At 48.0% G+C, this 17,094-nt stretch overlaps 2 protein-coding genes across 17 annotated transcripts in view; one reads left to right on the top strand and one right to left on the bottom strand.

The window, feature by feature from the left end:
- Positions 1 to 12,090, top strand: part of B3gntl1 (UDP-GlcNAc:betaGal beta-1,3-N-acetylglucosaminyltransferase-like 1) — a 56,964-nt gene extending 44,874 nt beyond the window's left edge. For 9 of the 12 annotated variants that reach the window (XM_006532753.4, XM_030245752.1, XM_006532754.4 and 6 more), the window contains 5 exons: positions 4,060 to 4,195; positions 4,297 to 4,365; positions 4,781 to 4,855; positions 8,559 to 8,652; positions 10,435 to 12,090. In XM_006532753.4, the coding sequence (XP_006532816.1) occupies positions 4,060 to 4,195; positions 4,297 to 4,365; positions 4,781 to 4,855; positions 8,559 to 8,639 (361 nt within the window). In that variant the 3' untranslated portion in view covers positions 8,640 to 8,652; positions 10,435 to 12,090. Of the gene's footprint in view, positions 1 to 4,059; positions 4,196 to 4,296; positions 4,366 to 4,780; positions 4,856 to 8,558; positions 8,653 to 10,431 lie in introns of all 12 variants that reach the window. The other 3 variants (XM_006532752.4, XM_030245753.1, NM_178664.5) reach the window with 3 other exon arrangements.
- Positions 11,117 to 17,094, bottom strand: part of Tbcd (tubulin-specific chaperone d) — a 165,180-nt gene continuing 159,202 nt past the window's right edge. For 4 of the 5 annotated variants that reach the window (XM_006531973.4, XM_030245468.1, XM_006531974.4 and 1 more), the window contains 2 exons: positions 16,539 to 16,623; positions 11,123 to 11,359 (listed from right to left, as the gene is read on the bottom strand). In XM_006531973.4, coding sequence (XP_006532036.1) covers positions 11,342 to 11,359; positions 16,539 to 16,623 — 103 coding nt within the window. In that variant the 3' untranslated portion in view covers positions 11,123 to 11,341. Of the gene's footprint in view, positions 11,360 to 16,538; positions 16,624 to 17,094 lie in introns of all 5 variants that reach the window. The other variant, NM_029878.4, reaches the window with a different exon arrangement.

Raw genomic sequence — 17,094 nt, 5'->3', positions numbered from 1 at the left:
GGCAGAGCAGGAGACGTGAGGGATAGAAGGGGAAAAGCTGGAATGCTGGCGCGATTGGTGTCAAAATAGAACAGGGAAGTAACAATGCTAGCCACCCCACAGACATCTGACCAAAAAGTAAAAATTTTCATTTAGTACTTTAAGAACATTCACAAAAGATAGCCAGGCCAGGGGATTTTCTGGGGTATCCTATAGCATGATTAAGGAAGAAGTTCTATCAGTCTTACCAAGATCTTATCAAGATCATTTTAGGAAGCAGAGGAGGAAGCTGCTGGGTTTTGGGAGGTAAACCAGGCTCAGTGCTTTGGAACATGAGTTGTACAAGAGACAGAGTGGAAGATGATGCTCGTCACTATTCATTCCAGCTGCAGTCACATGATGGTAGGAGCAGCAGTGCACATGAAACAGATACACAGCAAGACTACAACTGTTTAAAAAATCAGCTAGAATGGTTTACATCATCTTGTATTAAGTCTAAGGAAGGAGCCCCTTCCCACGGTCCTCTGCTAGAGGTGGAGTGTGTGACATAGCCCCGTGGCAGCTGTCTGGGCATCACACTGCAGCTGTTTCTGGATGCCAATTCTGCTGGCTGGTGAAGCGCTGGACATTGATCTTACATCATGGTTTTGTAGGTTGTGCGAGCGTGAGATGCCTGGAGATCACATCATGTGGCCATGTGTGTAAGGGAGGTCCTTCCCATGCTGGTGTGTGAAGCTCAAGCCACCTGGGTGGTGACTTGTAGCCCACCCAGGTGGCACCCATCATGTCTCTTAGTAGAGCAGCCCGTGTGTACAGAGCTCACTCCTTTGTGTTTGCACAGTAAGCTTTGCCACCCACAGCACAAAAATAAGTGATCTAATGTAAGTTTCTGAGTTGGATTAAAGTCTTTACGCTGTGGGCTGCGGCACCTCCCAGGATAAAAGCTGTAATTACAACCTGAGGCTTGCTTGAGAGTTGAATTTGTCTAAACCTCAGGTGGCAGTGTCTTGATTCTGTCATTTTTAAAGTTCAAAATGACCTGAATCTGTGTCATTTCTCTTTATATATATGTGGAGTACTTCATATGCCAAAGGACACAAGAATAGTATCCCCAGGAAGCCAAACATTCCTTAAACTTGTGAGCAGCTGAACCCAGTATGTTGTCACGGCATCCCTGTAACCTTTACAGATGCGTCACCTTACAGATATGTGTGTTTAGCCTTTTACAGTACACGTGCTGCAAACTGTTTGCTTCCTGGTATCACGTTTTTCCCGTGGCAGTATGATTCAGGGCTTAAAGAGAACCAGATAAGGCCCTTTCTCCAGATGAGTGTAGAAGCCCCAAACAGGCAAGTCTTGCTTTTTTGCCTTTGACTCTGCCTTGCTGCCTCCTGTCTGGTACCATCACACTAAGGTTTGCTGCAAGATGAATCTCAGAAGGGGGTACTAGACATGACACCACTAGTGTCCTAATCCTTGGCGTCCAGCCTGAGACTGCCTATTCTGTGTTGTGGTACCTGACAGGATCAGTGGGTTGTCCCCTGTGTTCCCCTAGCAAGGTTCTTAAAGCCTCTTTTTCTGACCACAGATGCTGCTGGTCATTGGCTACACCTTCTGGGAGTAGGGGCTTCCCCCACCCCCACCCCAGTACTCCATGAGCTGATACAGTGCTGCAGCTATGATGTTTCAGCTTCTTCCCAGAAAGTTCCAGAAAGTCACACATACAGGTTCAGGAAAACCCATCCCTTAGCTATTTCTTAGCAAGAAGAGATGGATGTGCTAGGTGCCAGACGTCCTGTTCTCTAGGCAGACTCCTGGGAGAAGCAAGACCAGTGCAGGATGTTCCTCCCTTTTTATAACTGCCTGCATCCTCTGGTAGAGACCACCAAGTAAAATTCAGGATGCTAAGAGCCTTACAGGCCTAGAGCCCAGTCCTGGTGGACATGTTTGCAATTCCTTTATAAAATAAATCATTAGTGCCCAGTGTTTTAGAGAATCAAGTTGGCTTCACTCTATAGTTAAACCCACCATCCTGCAAGTGAATTTCATAGGTTGATTATGTGAGATCGTGCAAGGTTTTTCTTCCACAGAGACACCCAATAGACCTGGCCAGGGTGTGTGTAGGATGTCCCCAACACATGGACTGTGCTTAGTCTCTACCAGGAGCTGTTGTTGCGCATGTTTATTTACCACTGAGCACGCCATATAACATGTGCAGAAATGCTCATGGGTGCTCCCTGCACATGTGCCTGCATACCACACAAGCACATTGTAAATAGACTCCTGGATTTGATGCACATATATGAATATATACATCATGTCTTGCTCTGGCACTGAACAAAACAGACCTCTTGTAGGGACCAAGGCCTCAAGTGGTCCTCAAAAGGTCAGGTAAGGACAAGCAGCCCTCTGGACAGGGCAATCCTTGAAGTGTCTGTGATGACAGAGGGGGCCTAGTAGTCCCTGCTAGATCTCCTGTGTTTGTGTAGCCATGAACCCTAGCAGGTCTCCTCAAGGGCTTGAAGGCAGAAGGGAAGAGAGACCCTTGTGGCCAAGATGGGGTAGGAGGTTTGCCTGCTGGTGCACCACAGGGTCTGAGCAGCCCGTGCCTGGATTTCCCTCACACTCACCCACACTTAGGCAGAACAGAAGCCCCAAAAGGCAAGTCTTGCTTTTTTGCCTTTGACTCTGCCTTGCTGCCTCCTGTCTGGTACCATCATACTAAGGTTTGCTGAGGGATAGAAATCAGAAGGGCCTTTCTTGGCTTCACGGTGGTAAAGTGTCTGCTCCTTGCATGAGGCCTTTGAGATCAGGGTTCTTTCTCACTCTGAAGGTCTTCCGTGTCCTTGGGTGATAGTATGGCTGCAGTGAGATATACTGTATGGAGCTGAAGTGTGGCTTGTTTGTGACTTTCTCATTGAAGGGGGGCACTACAGCCTCAGACAGGACTAGCTGGGGTTCATTATTAGATGCTATTCACTTAATGTGGTTCCCCAGAGCCCCTAGGGAATCCCCTACCAAAATCACTGACTGAGCTCAGCATAACCCTAATTAGAATGTTTAACTTGGGAGGTCTCAGGAAAATGCCGAGCAAGCAAAACATGCTCTGATGTAGGTAGTGACATAATAGGTACAGCCCCGCATACAAGGACCGTTCCACCCAAAGGACAAGGATGCAAGGGTCTGGGCAGAGATTAGGGACAGCAGGTAAGTAGAGCTCAGGGGGCCTGAGAAGAAACAAGCCCGGGAGATCTGCATCCAAGGCCTGCTGCCTGGGAGCAAGTCTGTCTGTGTTCAGAAAAGGATATCTTTGGGGTTGTCTGAGGTAAGGGACAGCCTGAGGCAGAAAGTTTACCTTCTAATGTGAACATGACTGTTGATGCAGACCTTTCTTCTGAGTATTGACTAAGCTGAGAAATCAGACCTGTGTTGTTGGGTCTACTGCAAATCCCTTTTCTCTTTCTAACTCAAAAGGACTAGTTTCACATCTAGAATGTGGGCCTGGAGAGACGACTCTGCCAGTGAAGTGCTTGCTGCAGAAACATGAGGACCTGAATTAAATTCCCAGCATCTACATTAAAAGCTAGAATGGCAACACACACCTTAATCCTCAAGGGAAACAGGAAGATTCCTGGAGCTTGTTGCTAGCTAGTCTTGCTGAATTGGTGAGCTCCAGCTCGCCCCGTCTCAAAAAGTAAGGTGAAGGGTGATAAAGATATGTGATGCCAGCCATTGGCTTTGCACAAACCCTCATATATGTAGACGGCCACTCATGTGCTGGAACTGACAGCTATGGAGGGAGAAGCCCCATCCATCAGGTCTACATTGCCACCTAGAAAGCAGGACAAGTATGGATGCCCCAAAGCTTCCCAGAGGGCATTGGTTCACATGGTGGTCCATGGTGACTTCTTGCTATGAGAGGTGGCAAAAGAACAGAGCTAGATCTCGGATATGGTTTAGATGTGGTGTGCACCCAGCCCTAAACAGGGTGTGCCACTCACCTCTATCCCCAGGCCAATGGTCAGTGGCACTGGAGCCCACACACTTGGCCACTTAAGCTTCCCTCTTTATCGGCTACAGGATGACCATCTGGACGCACCGTGTCCACTTCCTAGAGGAACAAGTCCTACCTCACTGGAAGTCCTTCACCATCTGGAATGCAGGCAAGCAGGGGCGTAAGTTATACCGCAGCCTGACTGCAGCCAGCCGGCACAAGGTAGAGCCCGTTCCTCATTATCCTGTTGGCCATTATTCTGATCACATTTTTATCTTATAGCCCCCACTGCCATCTAACTGCTGGCCCATGTTCACCCCCAGGTGGTGGCCTTCTGTGACGTTGATGAGAACAAGATCAGGAAGGGCTTCTACTGCTACGAAGACTCACAGGTGTGTAGCCATGCGGCAGAGTCCAGAGCCCCTTACAGGGAAGTCTCTTCAATACCATGCCAGTTTTCCCTTACACTCACGTGAACTCTGCCCAAGAGATGTAGCCCTCAGCTCCCAAGAGTCTCCAGTATCCCTTAGGACTCTGCCCCTGTCCTTGGGGAAATGGCTACATATTCCTTCATTCTGGGTCTCAATGTTGGCCCTCCCGAGTTGGTTCTTCGTGTGGCTATCAGGTGGCTGGGGCTGCCAGAACCTGGGCTACAATACAACCACCTGTCCTGTCCTGATTGGCCCAAGACCCCCATCTGCTACTTGATCACCAGCTACTGTGAGCAGAGGCTGTGGCTAGTACAGGCCTCCAGGAGTTTCTTCTGTGTGACGCCCTAATGACTTATGGCTGGTATCATCTCTGTAGGAAAGACCCAAGCCAAAGGTCCCCATCCTGCATTTCCAAGCTGCCCAGTCTCCCTTTGTCATCTGTGTGAAGCTGGTGAGTATTGGCTATGGGTGCAGGGCTCCTGGGTATCAATTCTCCCATTCTGATCATATGAGCCAAACCAAGGAAAAGACCCAACCATGGGCCCCGGGACATAGCCTACTACCTTATTGTAAATCAAATGTTACCTTGTGGCTATAAGGACACCCTGAACTAGGTTAGAGGCCATAGCTGCTGCTCTGTAGGCTGGATGCAGCTGGGGAGTAGCTGCCTGTGGGTACTAGGGATGGGGTGGTGGTGAGGTGGGTAACAACCTTATAAAGCTCTTTTCATTCTTTCCTTTAAACACTGAAAGCTATTGTTCTGAGCCCAGCCACCATGCTCAAGGTGCCGTGGTTCATGCTACTCGAAGGGCAGTCTTGCCCACATATAATAATAGCTTGGTGGTGATCAGTAGGGCCACAGGACCTTCCTTTGGTTCATCTGGCTTCTCTGCTTTTGGTCATGTGGGCATAGGTACCAACTACTCTGTTTCTGTGCAAACTGAGGTTGCTTGTAGTCAGTGCAAAAAAGAATCTCATAGTCTCTCCAAGGAATGGGTCTCCCAACAGCTATGCCAAGCTGAGTGAAGATGGCCAAACCACATGTCTTGCTGGAGCTAAGGCTAAACTTATCTACTCTGAACACTGTTGCTTGGTAGGTCAAACCTATGGCAGACATGCCCTCAGGAGACTCGGCTCTTCGGATGTTATTCCCAGAACTCTTTAAGATGGTGACATTAACTGATTTTATGACGACGGTATAGTGTCCTGCTTAGGAATTTCTCCCCTATAAGAAACATCATGTGCATTCAGACAGCATCCATCACAGGTCCATCTGGAAGGGGTGTACGCTGGACAGTGGAGGGTCAGTGTGTCTCGCCCACGTGACCTCCTCCAGGTCACTGACCATGTGGACTCCTGCTAGTCAGCAGCCCCATTTCCTGTCCACAGTTCTTCCTCACTGTAGTAAGAGGGCTGTCTGCACTAAGAAGCTCCTGGGTGCATCTTGTAGCAGAGCTAAAGCAGGCCTTGCACATCAGTCACTCTTGTCAGACTGCATGTGCGCACCATTGGCCTCCTGCCGCCCACCATTCTGCTCAAGTGCTGAGCCCAGGAGTCTTGCTTCTAAAGATCTCACTGTGAGTTGTGTACAATTTGTTTGACACCTTTGGTTCTTGAGTAGTTTTTCAAAGTCCTGATGGGAATTTCCAGACGCCTACCAGGTGAGAGGGCATGGCTGTCCTGAATGTCAGCAGCCCTGGGACAAGGTGTCACCAGTTCCAAGAATAGCTATGTCACCCTGTCTTTGTCCTCGGCAAAGGCCGCTGCAGAGGTCCGCCACAGTTCTTATGTCACGGTGCGGATAGTAGGTGGTGGGCCATGCTGTTGAGGTGGTGGAGGACACAGGTCACACTTCAGCCTGTGTCTCAACCCTTGGCTTCCAGTCTGTGACAGCTCATTTCAGAACATGTGTCTGTCTGTCTCCTATAGAGTGATGTCACATAGCAGCAAATGACTAACAGCCACACATCAGAACAGGCAGAAATAGCATTACCTGGAGACACTATGGGAGTGGAAGGCCCCTCCTTCGCTCTGCATCTTCTAGCAGTCTACGGCACTTCTCTTCACACAGTGAGGAAGACAGGCCTACCTGTGATGTGCAATGTTTTGAACGCTCTTCCGTTTGTGTGCATAAGTGGTTTTTGTATGTGCTGGTGGAGCAGCTCACTGCTTTCCAGTGCTTCATCATCAAGACAGGCTCTCCCACTGAGTCAGGAACATCCTGATTCAGCAAGACAAGCCAGCCAGCAAGCCCAAGCGGTCCTTGCATTCTGACTTCCCACTCCTGGGATTGCAGGTGTATCCCACCACACCCAGCCTTTACAATGATGCTAGAGATTGAATGGAAGTCCTCACATGTGTACAGGAAGCACTCTGGAGTTTTAATTTAAAAACTGATATTTTCTCCATTTAGAGTAACTAATACTATTTGACTTTTCCCCTGGTGAAAGTTTGATTCATTCTGGGATGTATATTCTTGATCATAACACTTTACAGAGCACTGCCCACATCTGTATCAGGGCTTTTGCTTCTTACTTGTATCTGTGATTCAATGAGAGGTTACTTTGGTAGAAAGACTAACTAGGAATCCCATGTTTGCTTTTTTGTTCATCTGATTGTCTCAGCCTCACATATTGGGCAGCCCGTTCTCCTGCTAGGGAATGTGCTGGCTAAGATGGTCATCTCCGTCCCTGGGTCTCTTTCTACCAATTACCTGCTCGCAATCCAGTGTCTTACACAGAGGGAAGCTACTCTTCCTTATTCCAGAATTTTTCTCACATTTTTCTTATTTAAATAAACTGCTGAATTGTGACCCATGATACACAGAAAAAATGCCTCAACACAGATGGGCAAGCACTGGCCTGTAGGTCACATTTAGCTTTCCATAAGCATCTTTCTTAGAATACAGACAGTGCGCATTCACAGAGTTACAATCTCCGTAAGAACCGTGCATGGAGATGTGCAAACTGCTCACCTTTGCAGTATGCCCTATGTTAGAGAAGAGCTATGAGCAGCAGCAAGACTCCACCTGCAGCTCACAGCTTGAGGGCTCCAGCCAGCAGGGCACCTTGGCAACAACACAGCACTGTGCAGACACACAACTGTCTGCTTTCCACTTCTGGTGTATGGACTCCCAACTTTTTGTTCTTATGTCTGGTTCTTCTCAGCAACTTCGTATGAGCATCCACTGTGTAGACTATTGGATCTTGTTGGCAGGTCGGGGCCCTGGCTTGTGGGAGTCTTCTCTAGCCCTCAGTTGTCATTCATGCTGCTGTGAGCTCCCATTTCTCTGGTTTATCCCAGAAGAGAAGTAGAAGTCAGGTTGAACATCTCCAAAGACCACCTATGTGGACAGACGGACTGTTTCTGCCCTTTTGAAGAGCTTTCTTGCTGTGGTTGTGGAAATGTCTCTGACCTCTCCTGGCCCAAGCCTGATGCTTCTCTGAATGTGGGGAAAGGAGAGGTGAGGGAAAAGAGGAAGGGGAGTAGGTGCTGCCACTGGACATTTCTGATTTTCCAGGCAGAATGGTTTTCACTTCCTGTTTCTAACCACTGGAACCAGTGGGACAAGGTAGAGTCAGGGTCACAGCCTAGCTTAGAGGCCTCTTGCGTTGGTCAAAGGACAGATACCTGACTTAAGAGGAACAGAGTAGTTCCTTCCACATCCTGCCAGATGGCCCTAGACTCCCATATGCCAATAGTTGGGCTGCTCTTCAGCAAGATGATGGGCTTTGCTCCTGTCAGGGTCTGGGGGATGACAGGTAAGGGGAATCAGAGGGTGGGTGCTGGGTGCTTGGCAGATATGGAGTACATAAGTTACCTGAGTAGACAGAAGGAAAGGTGAATTAGCCCGGACCATCTGAGAGTGGCTTAAATGCCTTCTGAAGTGGGCTAACACCAGGTGGCAAAGGCACCTTTCAGTACCTCACTGCTGTTGATGACCAACACAACATAGAACAGCAGCCCTGGCTTCTGCTCTCAGTGACTTCTGGTTCCCTTCGGGCCCCTTCCCTAACTGTAGAGGAGCAGAAGTTCATTGTGAGCCACCTAACAGGTAGATTAAGTAGGCCTAATCCCAGCCCCTGAGCTGAGGCTTTGCAAGAGGCCAGAGAGCAAGAGGAAGCCTGACTGAGCTGGATCTTCTCTCCCCCAAGGACCTCACAGGAGGTGAGTTTGAAGACAACTTGAAGTCGCTGGACTTGCAGGAAGGCCGGGACTTCGTCCATTTCAGCTGAGGCTGCTGCCTAGGTGGGTGCTCACTGCAACACCTGTAAGCTCTGAGCCTTGTCCGTTCTGCCTCCCTGTCATACAGACCACTCTTAGTCTCTGCTTCCTCCAGCGTCTCCCCTCACATTTACTGCATTAATTTTCACCCATTCGTTTCTGCTACATAACTTGAGGCTTACATTTTCCGAGCACCACTTTAGGCAAATTTCCTATATTTGGTAACTTTCACCAGCTATCTGGTAATTTAAAAAAAAAAAAAAAAAGAAAACTTATGTTTTCTTTTTAATAACAGGAACCTGCAAAATGTTCTGGGTTCTAGAAATGTCTATTAAGCTAAGCTTTTCTTCATTCTGAAACCATCTGTACTAGCTACCTTCCTTACTGCTGTGACCAAATACCAACTACTACCTCATGGTCTGAGGGCCCATCGTGGTGGGGAAGGCGTGACAGTGGGGGTTGTTCCCAGCCGGGGATCTTCACCTTCTCATATCTTAGTGGAGCAGGCAGTAGAGAGGGGTCCAGAAGCAAGGCTGAGGCTCCAGACCTCAAGCTGTATCCTCCAGTGGCCACTCCTTCAACTAGGCCCTATTTCCAAAGGGTGCCAACAACTGGGACAAAATGTTCAAACATGAACCTGTCAGAGGCATTTCACATTAAAATGATAAATTAACTTTAATACATCTAACTTCTCAACTTAAGTGATCAAGATCTTGATTGATCCCAGGCCTTGATCTTCTTGAGTTAGGTTGCTTATTGACACAGAGTGTTACTTTGTAGCTCGAGCTGGTCTTAAATTCAACTCCCTCTTCCGCTCCTGAATGATGGGCTACAAGTGTGTGCCTGGCCTAACCTTGTTGTTATATTCAGACTAACCATGGTTAGGAGCTCTAACAACTTTCTGCTCAGGAGACCATGGCACCCCCCTCTCCAGCATCCTGCCTTCCCAGATCGTGCATGTCAGACCTCCAGTCCTATTGCTTTGCTTTTGGTAAACTGTTCTATATTTCTCGAGTTACTGGCAGAGTTGGATCTTGGTGATGGGCTGTTCTCCCTGTTTGTGAACATTGGCTTCATCCTCTAAGAGGTTGTATCTTCCTGTCTTGGAATTACCTAGGCTTTTCAACATAGGAGTCTGGGGGACTCGCTGGATGTCTCCTCTTGAAGACCCAGCAAGAGCCACACAGCTCCTTCCTGTGAGGACATTTTTCCATCCACCAGTTGTGAAGGCACAGCTAAGGTCCCGGTTTTATCAGATCTCTTTTGGCCTTTTACCTACCCCACCCTAGGCTTAGGAACCTGGACTTGGGCACAATGGCCCTAGCTACTTTCTTCCTGCTCTTAATTCATAGGGTTCACACGAGGCCAAGTGAACACTCTTGTGTGGGCACACACCTATATGGCCGCCTGCCCAAACATGCCCACTGGAGAGCTTTCCTGACTCCTTTGTACCTAGACACTCACATGCCAAACTGCTATTTGCTGAGTCTAACATATCACTCAGCATTATTGCCCTGATGGACCATCCTGGCCACACCAGTTGTCACGATACCTGGAGAGGTGGGATCCTCCTAAGTACCTCAGTGGAAACCCTTCCTTTTGAGGTCTTTCCAGCCCACCAGGCATCCAGTGGAGACTGTTGCCTATGGTGAGATATACATGCAGAGGTGGCTAGCTGGGAACAAAATCCTTTACGTCAACCATTAAATCTCACTGAAAGGGACATTGGTCTCCATGTCTTAAAATGTTGAGTTTGGAATTGTGTTTTAAAATAATACTAAATTAGTTAATTCTCTTTCCCAGCAGACAAGACATCTAAGCCTGTCTCACACATGGCCTCGTCAGCTGATCTCAGCCAGGCTTTCTTCTGCTCCCAAGAGAAAATGCTGAGCTTAGGAAAGAGGTGTTTGAGACTGGAATGAAGTGTGAACCAGGCCGCAGGCCCCTAGAAGTCCCTGCCACCAGGGCAGCACAGCAAACCTGCAGACCCAGGCCTGGAAAGTGGCTCCCAGTAAAGGCAGCAGCCTGTGTGCTTTCAAGTCTGGCTATTACACTGAGGGGACACATACTACCATGACTTGGCTTGAGGCCCTGGCCACTTCACTGTGAGCTGTTACCTTGAATTCTGCCCATCTGCAACAGCTTAATGAGCCTCAGGCATCAGATACAAAGAGGCAGAGGAGGCAGACATGGGACTCCCACAGCAGGACAGGTAGGCATGCAGGCCCTGGGACCAGAGGTGCCATTCATATGCCCACAGGGATGCTGGCTTCTGATGATCTCTCAGACTGTTGTAGCATTGTTGGTGTCTTGGCTGGCCGAGCACGTGGGAGCTGCCTGTCACTTCATCTGCCCAGCACTTCAGACTACACCAGGGTCTGAAACGCCCCTCATGCTACAGGAATCACACAGCAAAGCACTGAAGGGGAGAGAGCCACAGCAGATCCTCCAGCTCCTTGTGCACGGACGTCCCAGAGATAGGCAGAGGCTGGGCTGTGTGATACATGATTTAATGAGAAGCACGTCTGTGACAGCAAACGTATGGGCAGTCCCGGCCACCAGAGCAAAGCACGCATGAGGAATTACTGCTCTCCAGGGATGGCCTCCCAATGAAGGTGCTACCTTCCTCAGATGTCTGTGGCACCAAGTTTCCATGATGGTAAAGCTTGTTGTGGAGCCTCAGGGCGAGACATCCCAGCTAGGTAGGCAAGGCTCAGCTTCCTGGAATAGGCTGTAAAGAGACATGGCAACATCAGGCTGGTTGCTACCTCACCCTCTCTTGATAGATGGCTAAAGCCTGCCATGTCCCAGAATCCTGGCAGCTTGAATTGTGTAGTAATAGCTCTGTGGCCTTGTCAGAGTACATTAATAAACTGTTTGCATATGTTTAAACTTTTCTAACAATGTAAAGGGCAGAGTTCACCTTGCATAAGGGACCAAGACTCCACCATGGCCCCATCTCTTGTCACCACTCCTAGAGCAACACCTGTGTATCTCTCATATGGCTCCTGCAGGGGGAAGCCCTGGGAAGACTTGGGCACACAGAGAGGAAAAAACAAAACCTCTTACAACATGACACAGACATGACAGGAGCTCAGGCACAGAGCTGACAAGAGCAAGTTAAGAAGCTGACCAGTGAGACCATGCCTGCTAAATTCCAAGACCTCAGGGTTAGAACAAGCCAGTTTCAGACAGGGCTCTGCAGCTGGAGGTCATGGCCAGGGATAACGTAATGTGTCAAGAAAGAGTGCTGGCCCCAGGGTAATCAGGGACAGAAGAACAGAGCTGTGAAACAAGTTAACAGGGTAGGAAATGAAATTCAGATAAGGGGGAAAGAAACATTAAACAGGAAGGTCAAATAGGAAACAAAGATGATGGATGTAAACTTGTCTGTAATTATGCAGTAAACATGAATTCATGAAACACTAATTAATAAAGATTTAAAATGATATTAAGGCACAATCTTGACTATAACATTCATAGACATTGACAGTGTGACAGGAACCAGATGTCGCCACACTAACAGCAAAAGAGACATCAAGAGTTGTAACAGTTTCAAAATGCACCCCTCTCCAAAGTTTAAACATAATTAAAGGACACTCGAGACAAATGCAAAACATTAATTCCTCAGCAGATGGAGTAAAATGACAAAAATGTGTACTAATGGGTCTGGTGTCTCACTCAATACAGAGAGAGTTTCACAACTGAAGTTGTTTCTCAGAATGTCAGAGAACTGAGACCCCCATCCTGAAACTGGAGAGAGCATATGAGACACAGAACCTAGCGAAGTCCACCAAAAGGCATATATGTCTCTGCATAGGCTGGAGAATACCACTCAAGGGGGCTTCCAAGGCTTACCTCATGAGACCTGAAAAACATCCACTCACACCCAGCAAGGAAGAAAAGAGTCACCTCTGTCAGGCACACCAGAACCAGGTCTACTAGCTCCTAGGCCAGGTGGGCCGTGCCAACAACTGGGAGGCTGCAGGCCAGGCCCAGCCCGAGGTTAGACACTGGCTGGCTGATTAGAATATTCCTCTCCCCGACTCACCCACAGCCCTCCAGTATACTGCTGGGCTCCAGAAGGACTCAAGTTCTGTAAGGGCAGGGAGCCTAAGGTCAAGGGTGGAAACAAATGGAAAGACCCTTAGGTCTATAACAGCCAACATCTAAGAGCCCCTTCCAGGAAGAAAAGCAAGCCCACATACACTGCTGTCCATTTGATCAGCACATCTACTTGTTAATAAAGGTGTGTATAAGCTATGAAAAACACAACTCGGAGAGACAGCTTCTGCCATGAAGATGGGATTATCAAGCTAAGCTCACCAGGAAGGTGAGCTGTGGAGAGCATACAGGAGCTGGATGAGGTGGATGTGGTGGGTTAAGTACAATGGCCCCCACGGGCTCACGTGTGAATACCCTGTCCCTAGCTGGTGGAACTGTTTGGGAAGGATTTGGAAGTGTGGTTTTCTTGGAGGAGGTGTGTCACTGGGAGTGGTTTTGAGGTTTCAAAGGATTCCATTTCCAGTGAGCTCTGCTTCCTGTCTGTGGATCAAGATGTGAGCTCTCAGCTGCTCCTACTGCCATGTCTTTGCTCTGCCATTAGGAGACTAGCCCTCTGAAAGCATAAGCACAAGGAAGTGCTTTCTTTCTTAAGCTGCCTTTGTCATGGTATTTTGTCACAGCAGTCAAAAGGTAAAATATAACCTAGCTAGGGTGTCGGGAGGGGATCAGGAGGAGCTGCAGAAAGACGAACTAAAAGTCATTAAACTGGCACGTGAACTTTCTAAGCAGAGATTCAAGTGGCACATGAACTGGAGACCAATCACACAGACAGCATCTCCATTTGTAGGACTCATAGGTGACCTTCCAAGGGCACCTTCCAGGGAGTGTCGGGGCCTAGTGTCAATCAGGAACCTTAGCTCCCAAAACAGTCCCAGGCCAACCTGGCTGGTAGTATGTAAACTGACAAATTAGTTCTGAGAGTTTAAACCAAGGATCAAGAGCACAGACAATCTTGGACAGAATAAAACTGCAGAAGAGACATGGTGAGCACCATGGGTGTTGTGAAATCCACACCTCTTCCGTCATAAGTTTGTACTGACTTACAGATTGAGAGTATGATCCAGCGTATAAAAGAGACTCCAAAGTGCAGTCCTTTGACAGTGGTGGTGACAAGGCCCTGAATCATCTGGGGATTGGGGCCAGCTGACAGCATAAAGTGACCTTCCCTTCACACAATAGTTTGTCCCAAGTAAACTGAATTTCTCTATAAAGAGTTGGTAAATAGAGCTTTCAGAAACAGCAGGCTGGCTGCCTGCATGTGCTGGCTAGTTTTATGGCAACTTGACACAAGCTAGAGTCATTTGGAAACCCACTGTGGGTGGAGCCACCCTCAGCTGGTGGTCCTGGGTACAAAAACACTACATAACCTTATAGTAGACCACAACACAAAGGTATTAAAAGAATTAAGCTGGGAGCATATTTCTAGGATGAAAAGTCAATATGTAGAATTTTTAAAAATCCCCATACACAGACTGACCCATAAAACGCAGGAAGAGAGCTCAGGAACACAACAGATTACAGCTTTCATGACAACTTAAAGTGCAACACCAGGACAAGGTCCTCAGAAACACTAAACACACCAGGGCCAAGCTAGGTGAAGAAGACAGGCCTTAGCACAGGCAGCCAGGAAGGAAATGGAAATGGAAGCCTGATGGGACAGGGGTCCTTAGAGGGACAGAGCCCCTAACAGGATGTACATCAAGGCAGGGAAGAGGGAGGGAACTACAGCCTCTTCCCACATTCCTAGAAGACAGAAGCTGAACTAGAAGACAGCGTGTGGCCTCTGTATTGGCTAGTTTTGTGTCAACTTGACACAGCTGGAGTTATCACAGAGAAAGGAGCTTCAGTTGAGGAAATGCCTCCATGAGATCCAACTGTAAGGCATTTTCTCAATTAGTGATCAAGGGGGCAAGGCCCCTTGTGGGTGGGACCATCTCTGGGCTGGTTGTCTTGGGTTCTATAAGAGAGCAGGCTGAGCAAGCCAGAAAAGAACATCCCTCCATGGCCTCTGCATCAGCTCCTGCTTTCTGACCTGCTTGAGTTCCAGTCCTGCATCCTTTGGTGATCAACAGCAGTATGGAAATGTAAGCCGAATAAACCCTTTCCTCCCCAACTTGCTTCTTGGTCATGATGTTTGTGCAGGAATAGAAACCCTGACTAAGACAAATTGGTACCAGCAGAGTGGGGTATTCCTGTGACAACCTGACCATGTTCTGGGGAGGACTGTGGAAGGACTTTGGAACTTTGGGCTTGAAGATCCATCCATTGTTAAGAGCTCTGTCAGATGTTGTGTAGGAGCTTGGAAGATAATGTTGAGAACACTGCAGAAGATGGAGGTCTGGTTTGTGAAATTTCAGAGGGAAAATTAAAGACTCTTTTCAGGGCCATTGCTGTTTTGATTGTGAAGATTCTGTAGTTCTGGTTAGCTGGGGCTGAAGAATCAGCTGTGATTAACAAGATACCAGAACTACTAAAGCAAAAACTTTGCATTACTGGGACTTTTGATGCTGGTTAGCTGGAGCTAAGAAATTAGCGGTGATTAAGAAGAGACCAGCATCATTGAGGTGACATCTTCTGGGAAGTGTTTTCTGAGAGCACAGTGGCTGCGTTCCAGATATAGCCAAAGTTGTACCTTGTGCTCTGGCTGGACTTGGTAACGTGTAAGGGTCACCCAGGTGGTACTGGTTTTGAAGGCATGAAGGAGTTGAGCAGAGCAGCTGAGGCTTGGCACTGTGAGAGGCCATGGAAGGCCATTGGTGAAAGTGCAGCCTCAGTTGCAATTGATGGCCCAGGACTGAAGGGGTCATGCAGTGTTTTGGAGATGCCAGTACCATGAGATGACCACCAAGAGCAGCAGCAGCAGTGGAGTAGAGGCATCTGGAGCCTAGAGGATGACGCGTGTGCTACAAAGGGCATGGCTGGAGAAGTGACCCAAGCCCTTGGAGGAGCCCAGAAGATCGTGAGTTGGATCCCAGACATTGGACGGTTGGAGATTGATTTTTGCTTTTGATTGTGACTGTGCCCTGATATTTTCCCTCTTGAAGGAAGAAACTGTTTTAGTGATGCCCACAGTTAAGAGACTTTTAATTTAAAAAGACTTTGGATTTTTAAAAGAGATGGATATTTTAAAGAGATTGAAATTTTAAGAATATGTAAAGACTGTGGGACATTTAAAGTTATTTAGACCTTGGGGATGAATAAGAATGTAAGGGTTGAGGCTTACTAGTGATGTGTTTGTGTGTCAAGTTGACAAGGGGTCAGCTGTATTGGCTAGTTTTGTGTCAACTTGACACAGCTGGAGTTATCACAGAGAAAGGAGCTTCAGTTGAGGAAATGCCTCCATGAGATCCAACTGTAAGGCATTTTCTCAATTAGTGATCAAGGGGGCAAGGCCCCTTGTGGGTGGGACCATCTCTGGGCTGGTTGTCTTGGGTTCTATAAGAGAGCAGGCTGAGCAAGCCAGAAAAGAACATCCCTCCATGGCCTCTGCATCAGCTCCTGCTTTCTGACCTGCTTGAGTTCCAGTCCTGCATCCTTTGGTGATCAACAGCAGTATGGAAATGTAAGCCGAATAAACCCTTTCCTCCCCAACTTGCTTCTTGGTCATGATGTTTGTGCAGGAATAGAAACCCTGACTAAGACAGCCTCCAACAATTAGACGACACCATGCAGCCAGCACACTATAAAGACAGAACTTGTCTGCCCTGACAGCGGAAGCAGCTCTCCCAGTTGGTCTGGAGAAAGTAACGGCAGCAATGAATAATGACCGTGGGACTCTGTTTACTTTAGACCTGAACTGCAGGCAACACAGGTGCCATGTGTCCTCAGAATACTACAAGTATTACCTTTGGAACCAGCTGGGGTCTGGGCACGCCAAGAAGGTCACACAGGCGATTCCGCTGTTCTCTTACAACTGGAAGCTCTGCGTCCCTGTGGAGGAAAACATTTGAGTCCCTTGTACCACGTGGTTCAGCTCCCCGACCCCTTGAGATCTGGCGGGCATGGGGTAAGACCCTGTCCCCCAGAGTAGACACTAGGAGAACCTAGCTCTTTCACAGGACTAAGCCACACCCCATTCTAGGGGCATACAGAAGAAATGCTACCTCGGGCTAAGAGGGCTTCTGGAGCCCTCTTAGAATTTATTAGAATTTAGCTGTTGACTGCTTTCATTGCAGTAATACGCTGTTAAGTACTAAGCATGTTTTTCTCTATATGTAAAATTAGTTAAAAAAAAAAAACACAAAAAAACCCCAGCTTCTCTGAAAACCAGGTGTTGTACTCTGGCAGAGGAGCAGAGTTCCTAGCACCCATGTTGGTAGCTCACAACTCTCTGCAACCCTAGCTCCAGGGGAATTGCACACCCTTTTCTGGCATCCCCAGGCAACTACACAAACATGCACA

The sequence above is a fragment of the Mus musculus genome, chromosome 11, assembly GCF_000001635.26.
Source record: "Mus musculus strain C57BL/6J chromosome 11, GRCm38.p6 C57BL/6J".
Taxonomy (NCBI): Eukaryota; Metazoa; Chordata; class Mammalia; order Rodentia; family Muridae; genus Mus; species Mus musculus.
The sequence above is the reverse complement of the archived record's forward strand: the minus strand, read 5'-3'. Positions and strand labels throughout refer to the sequence as shown.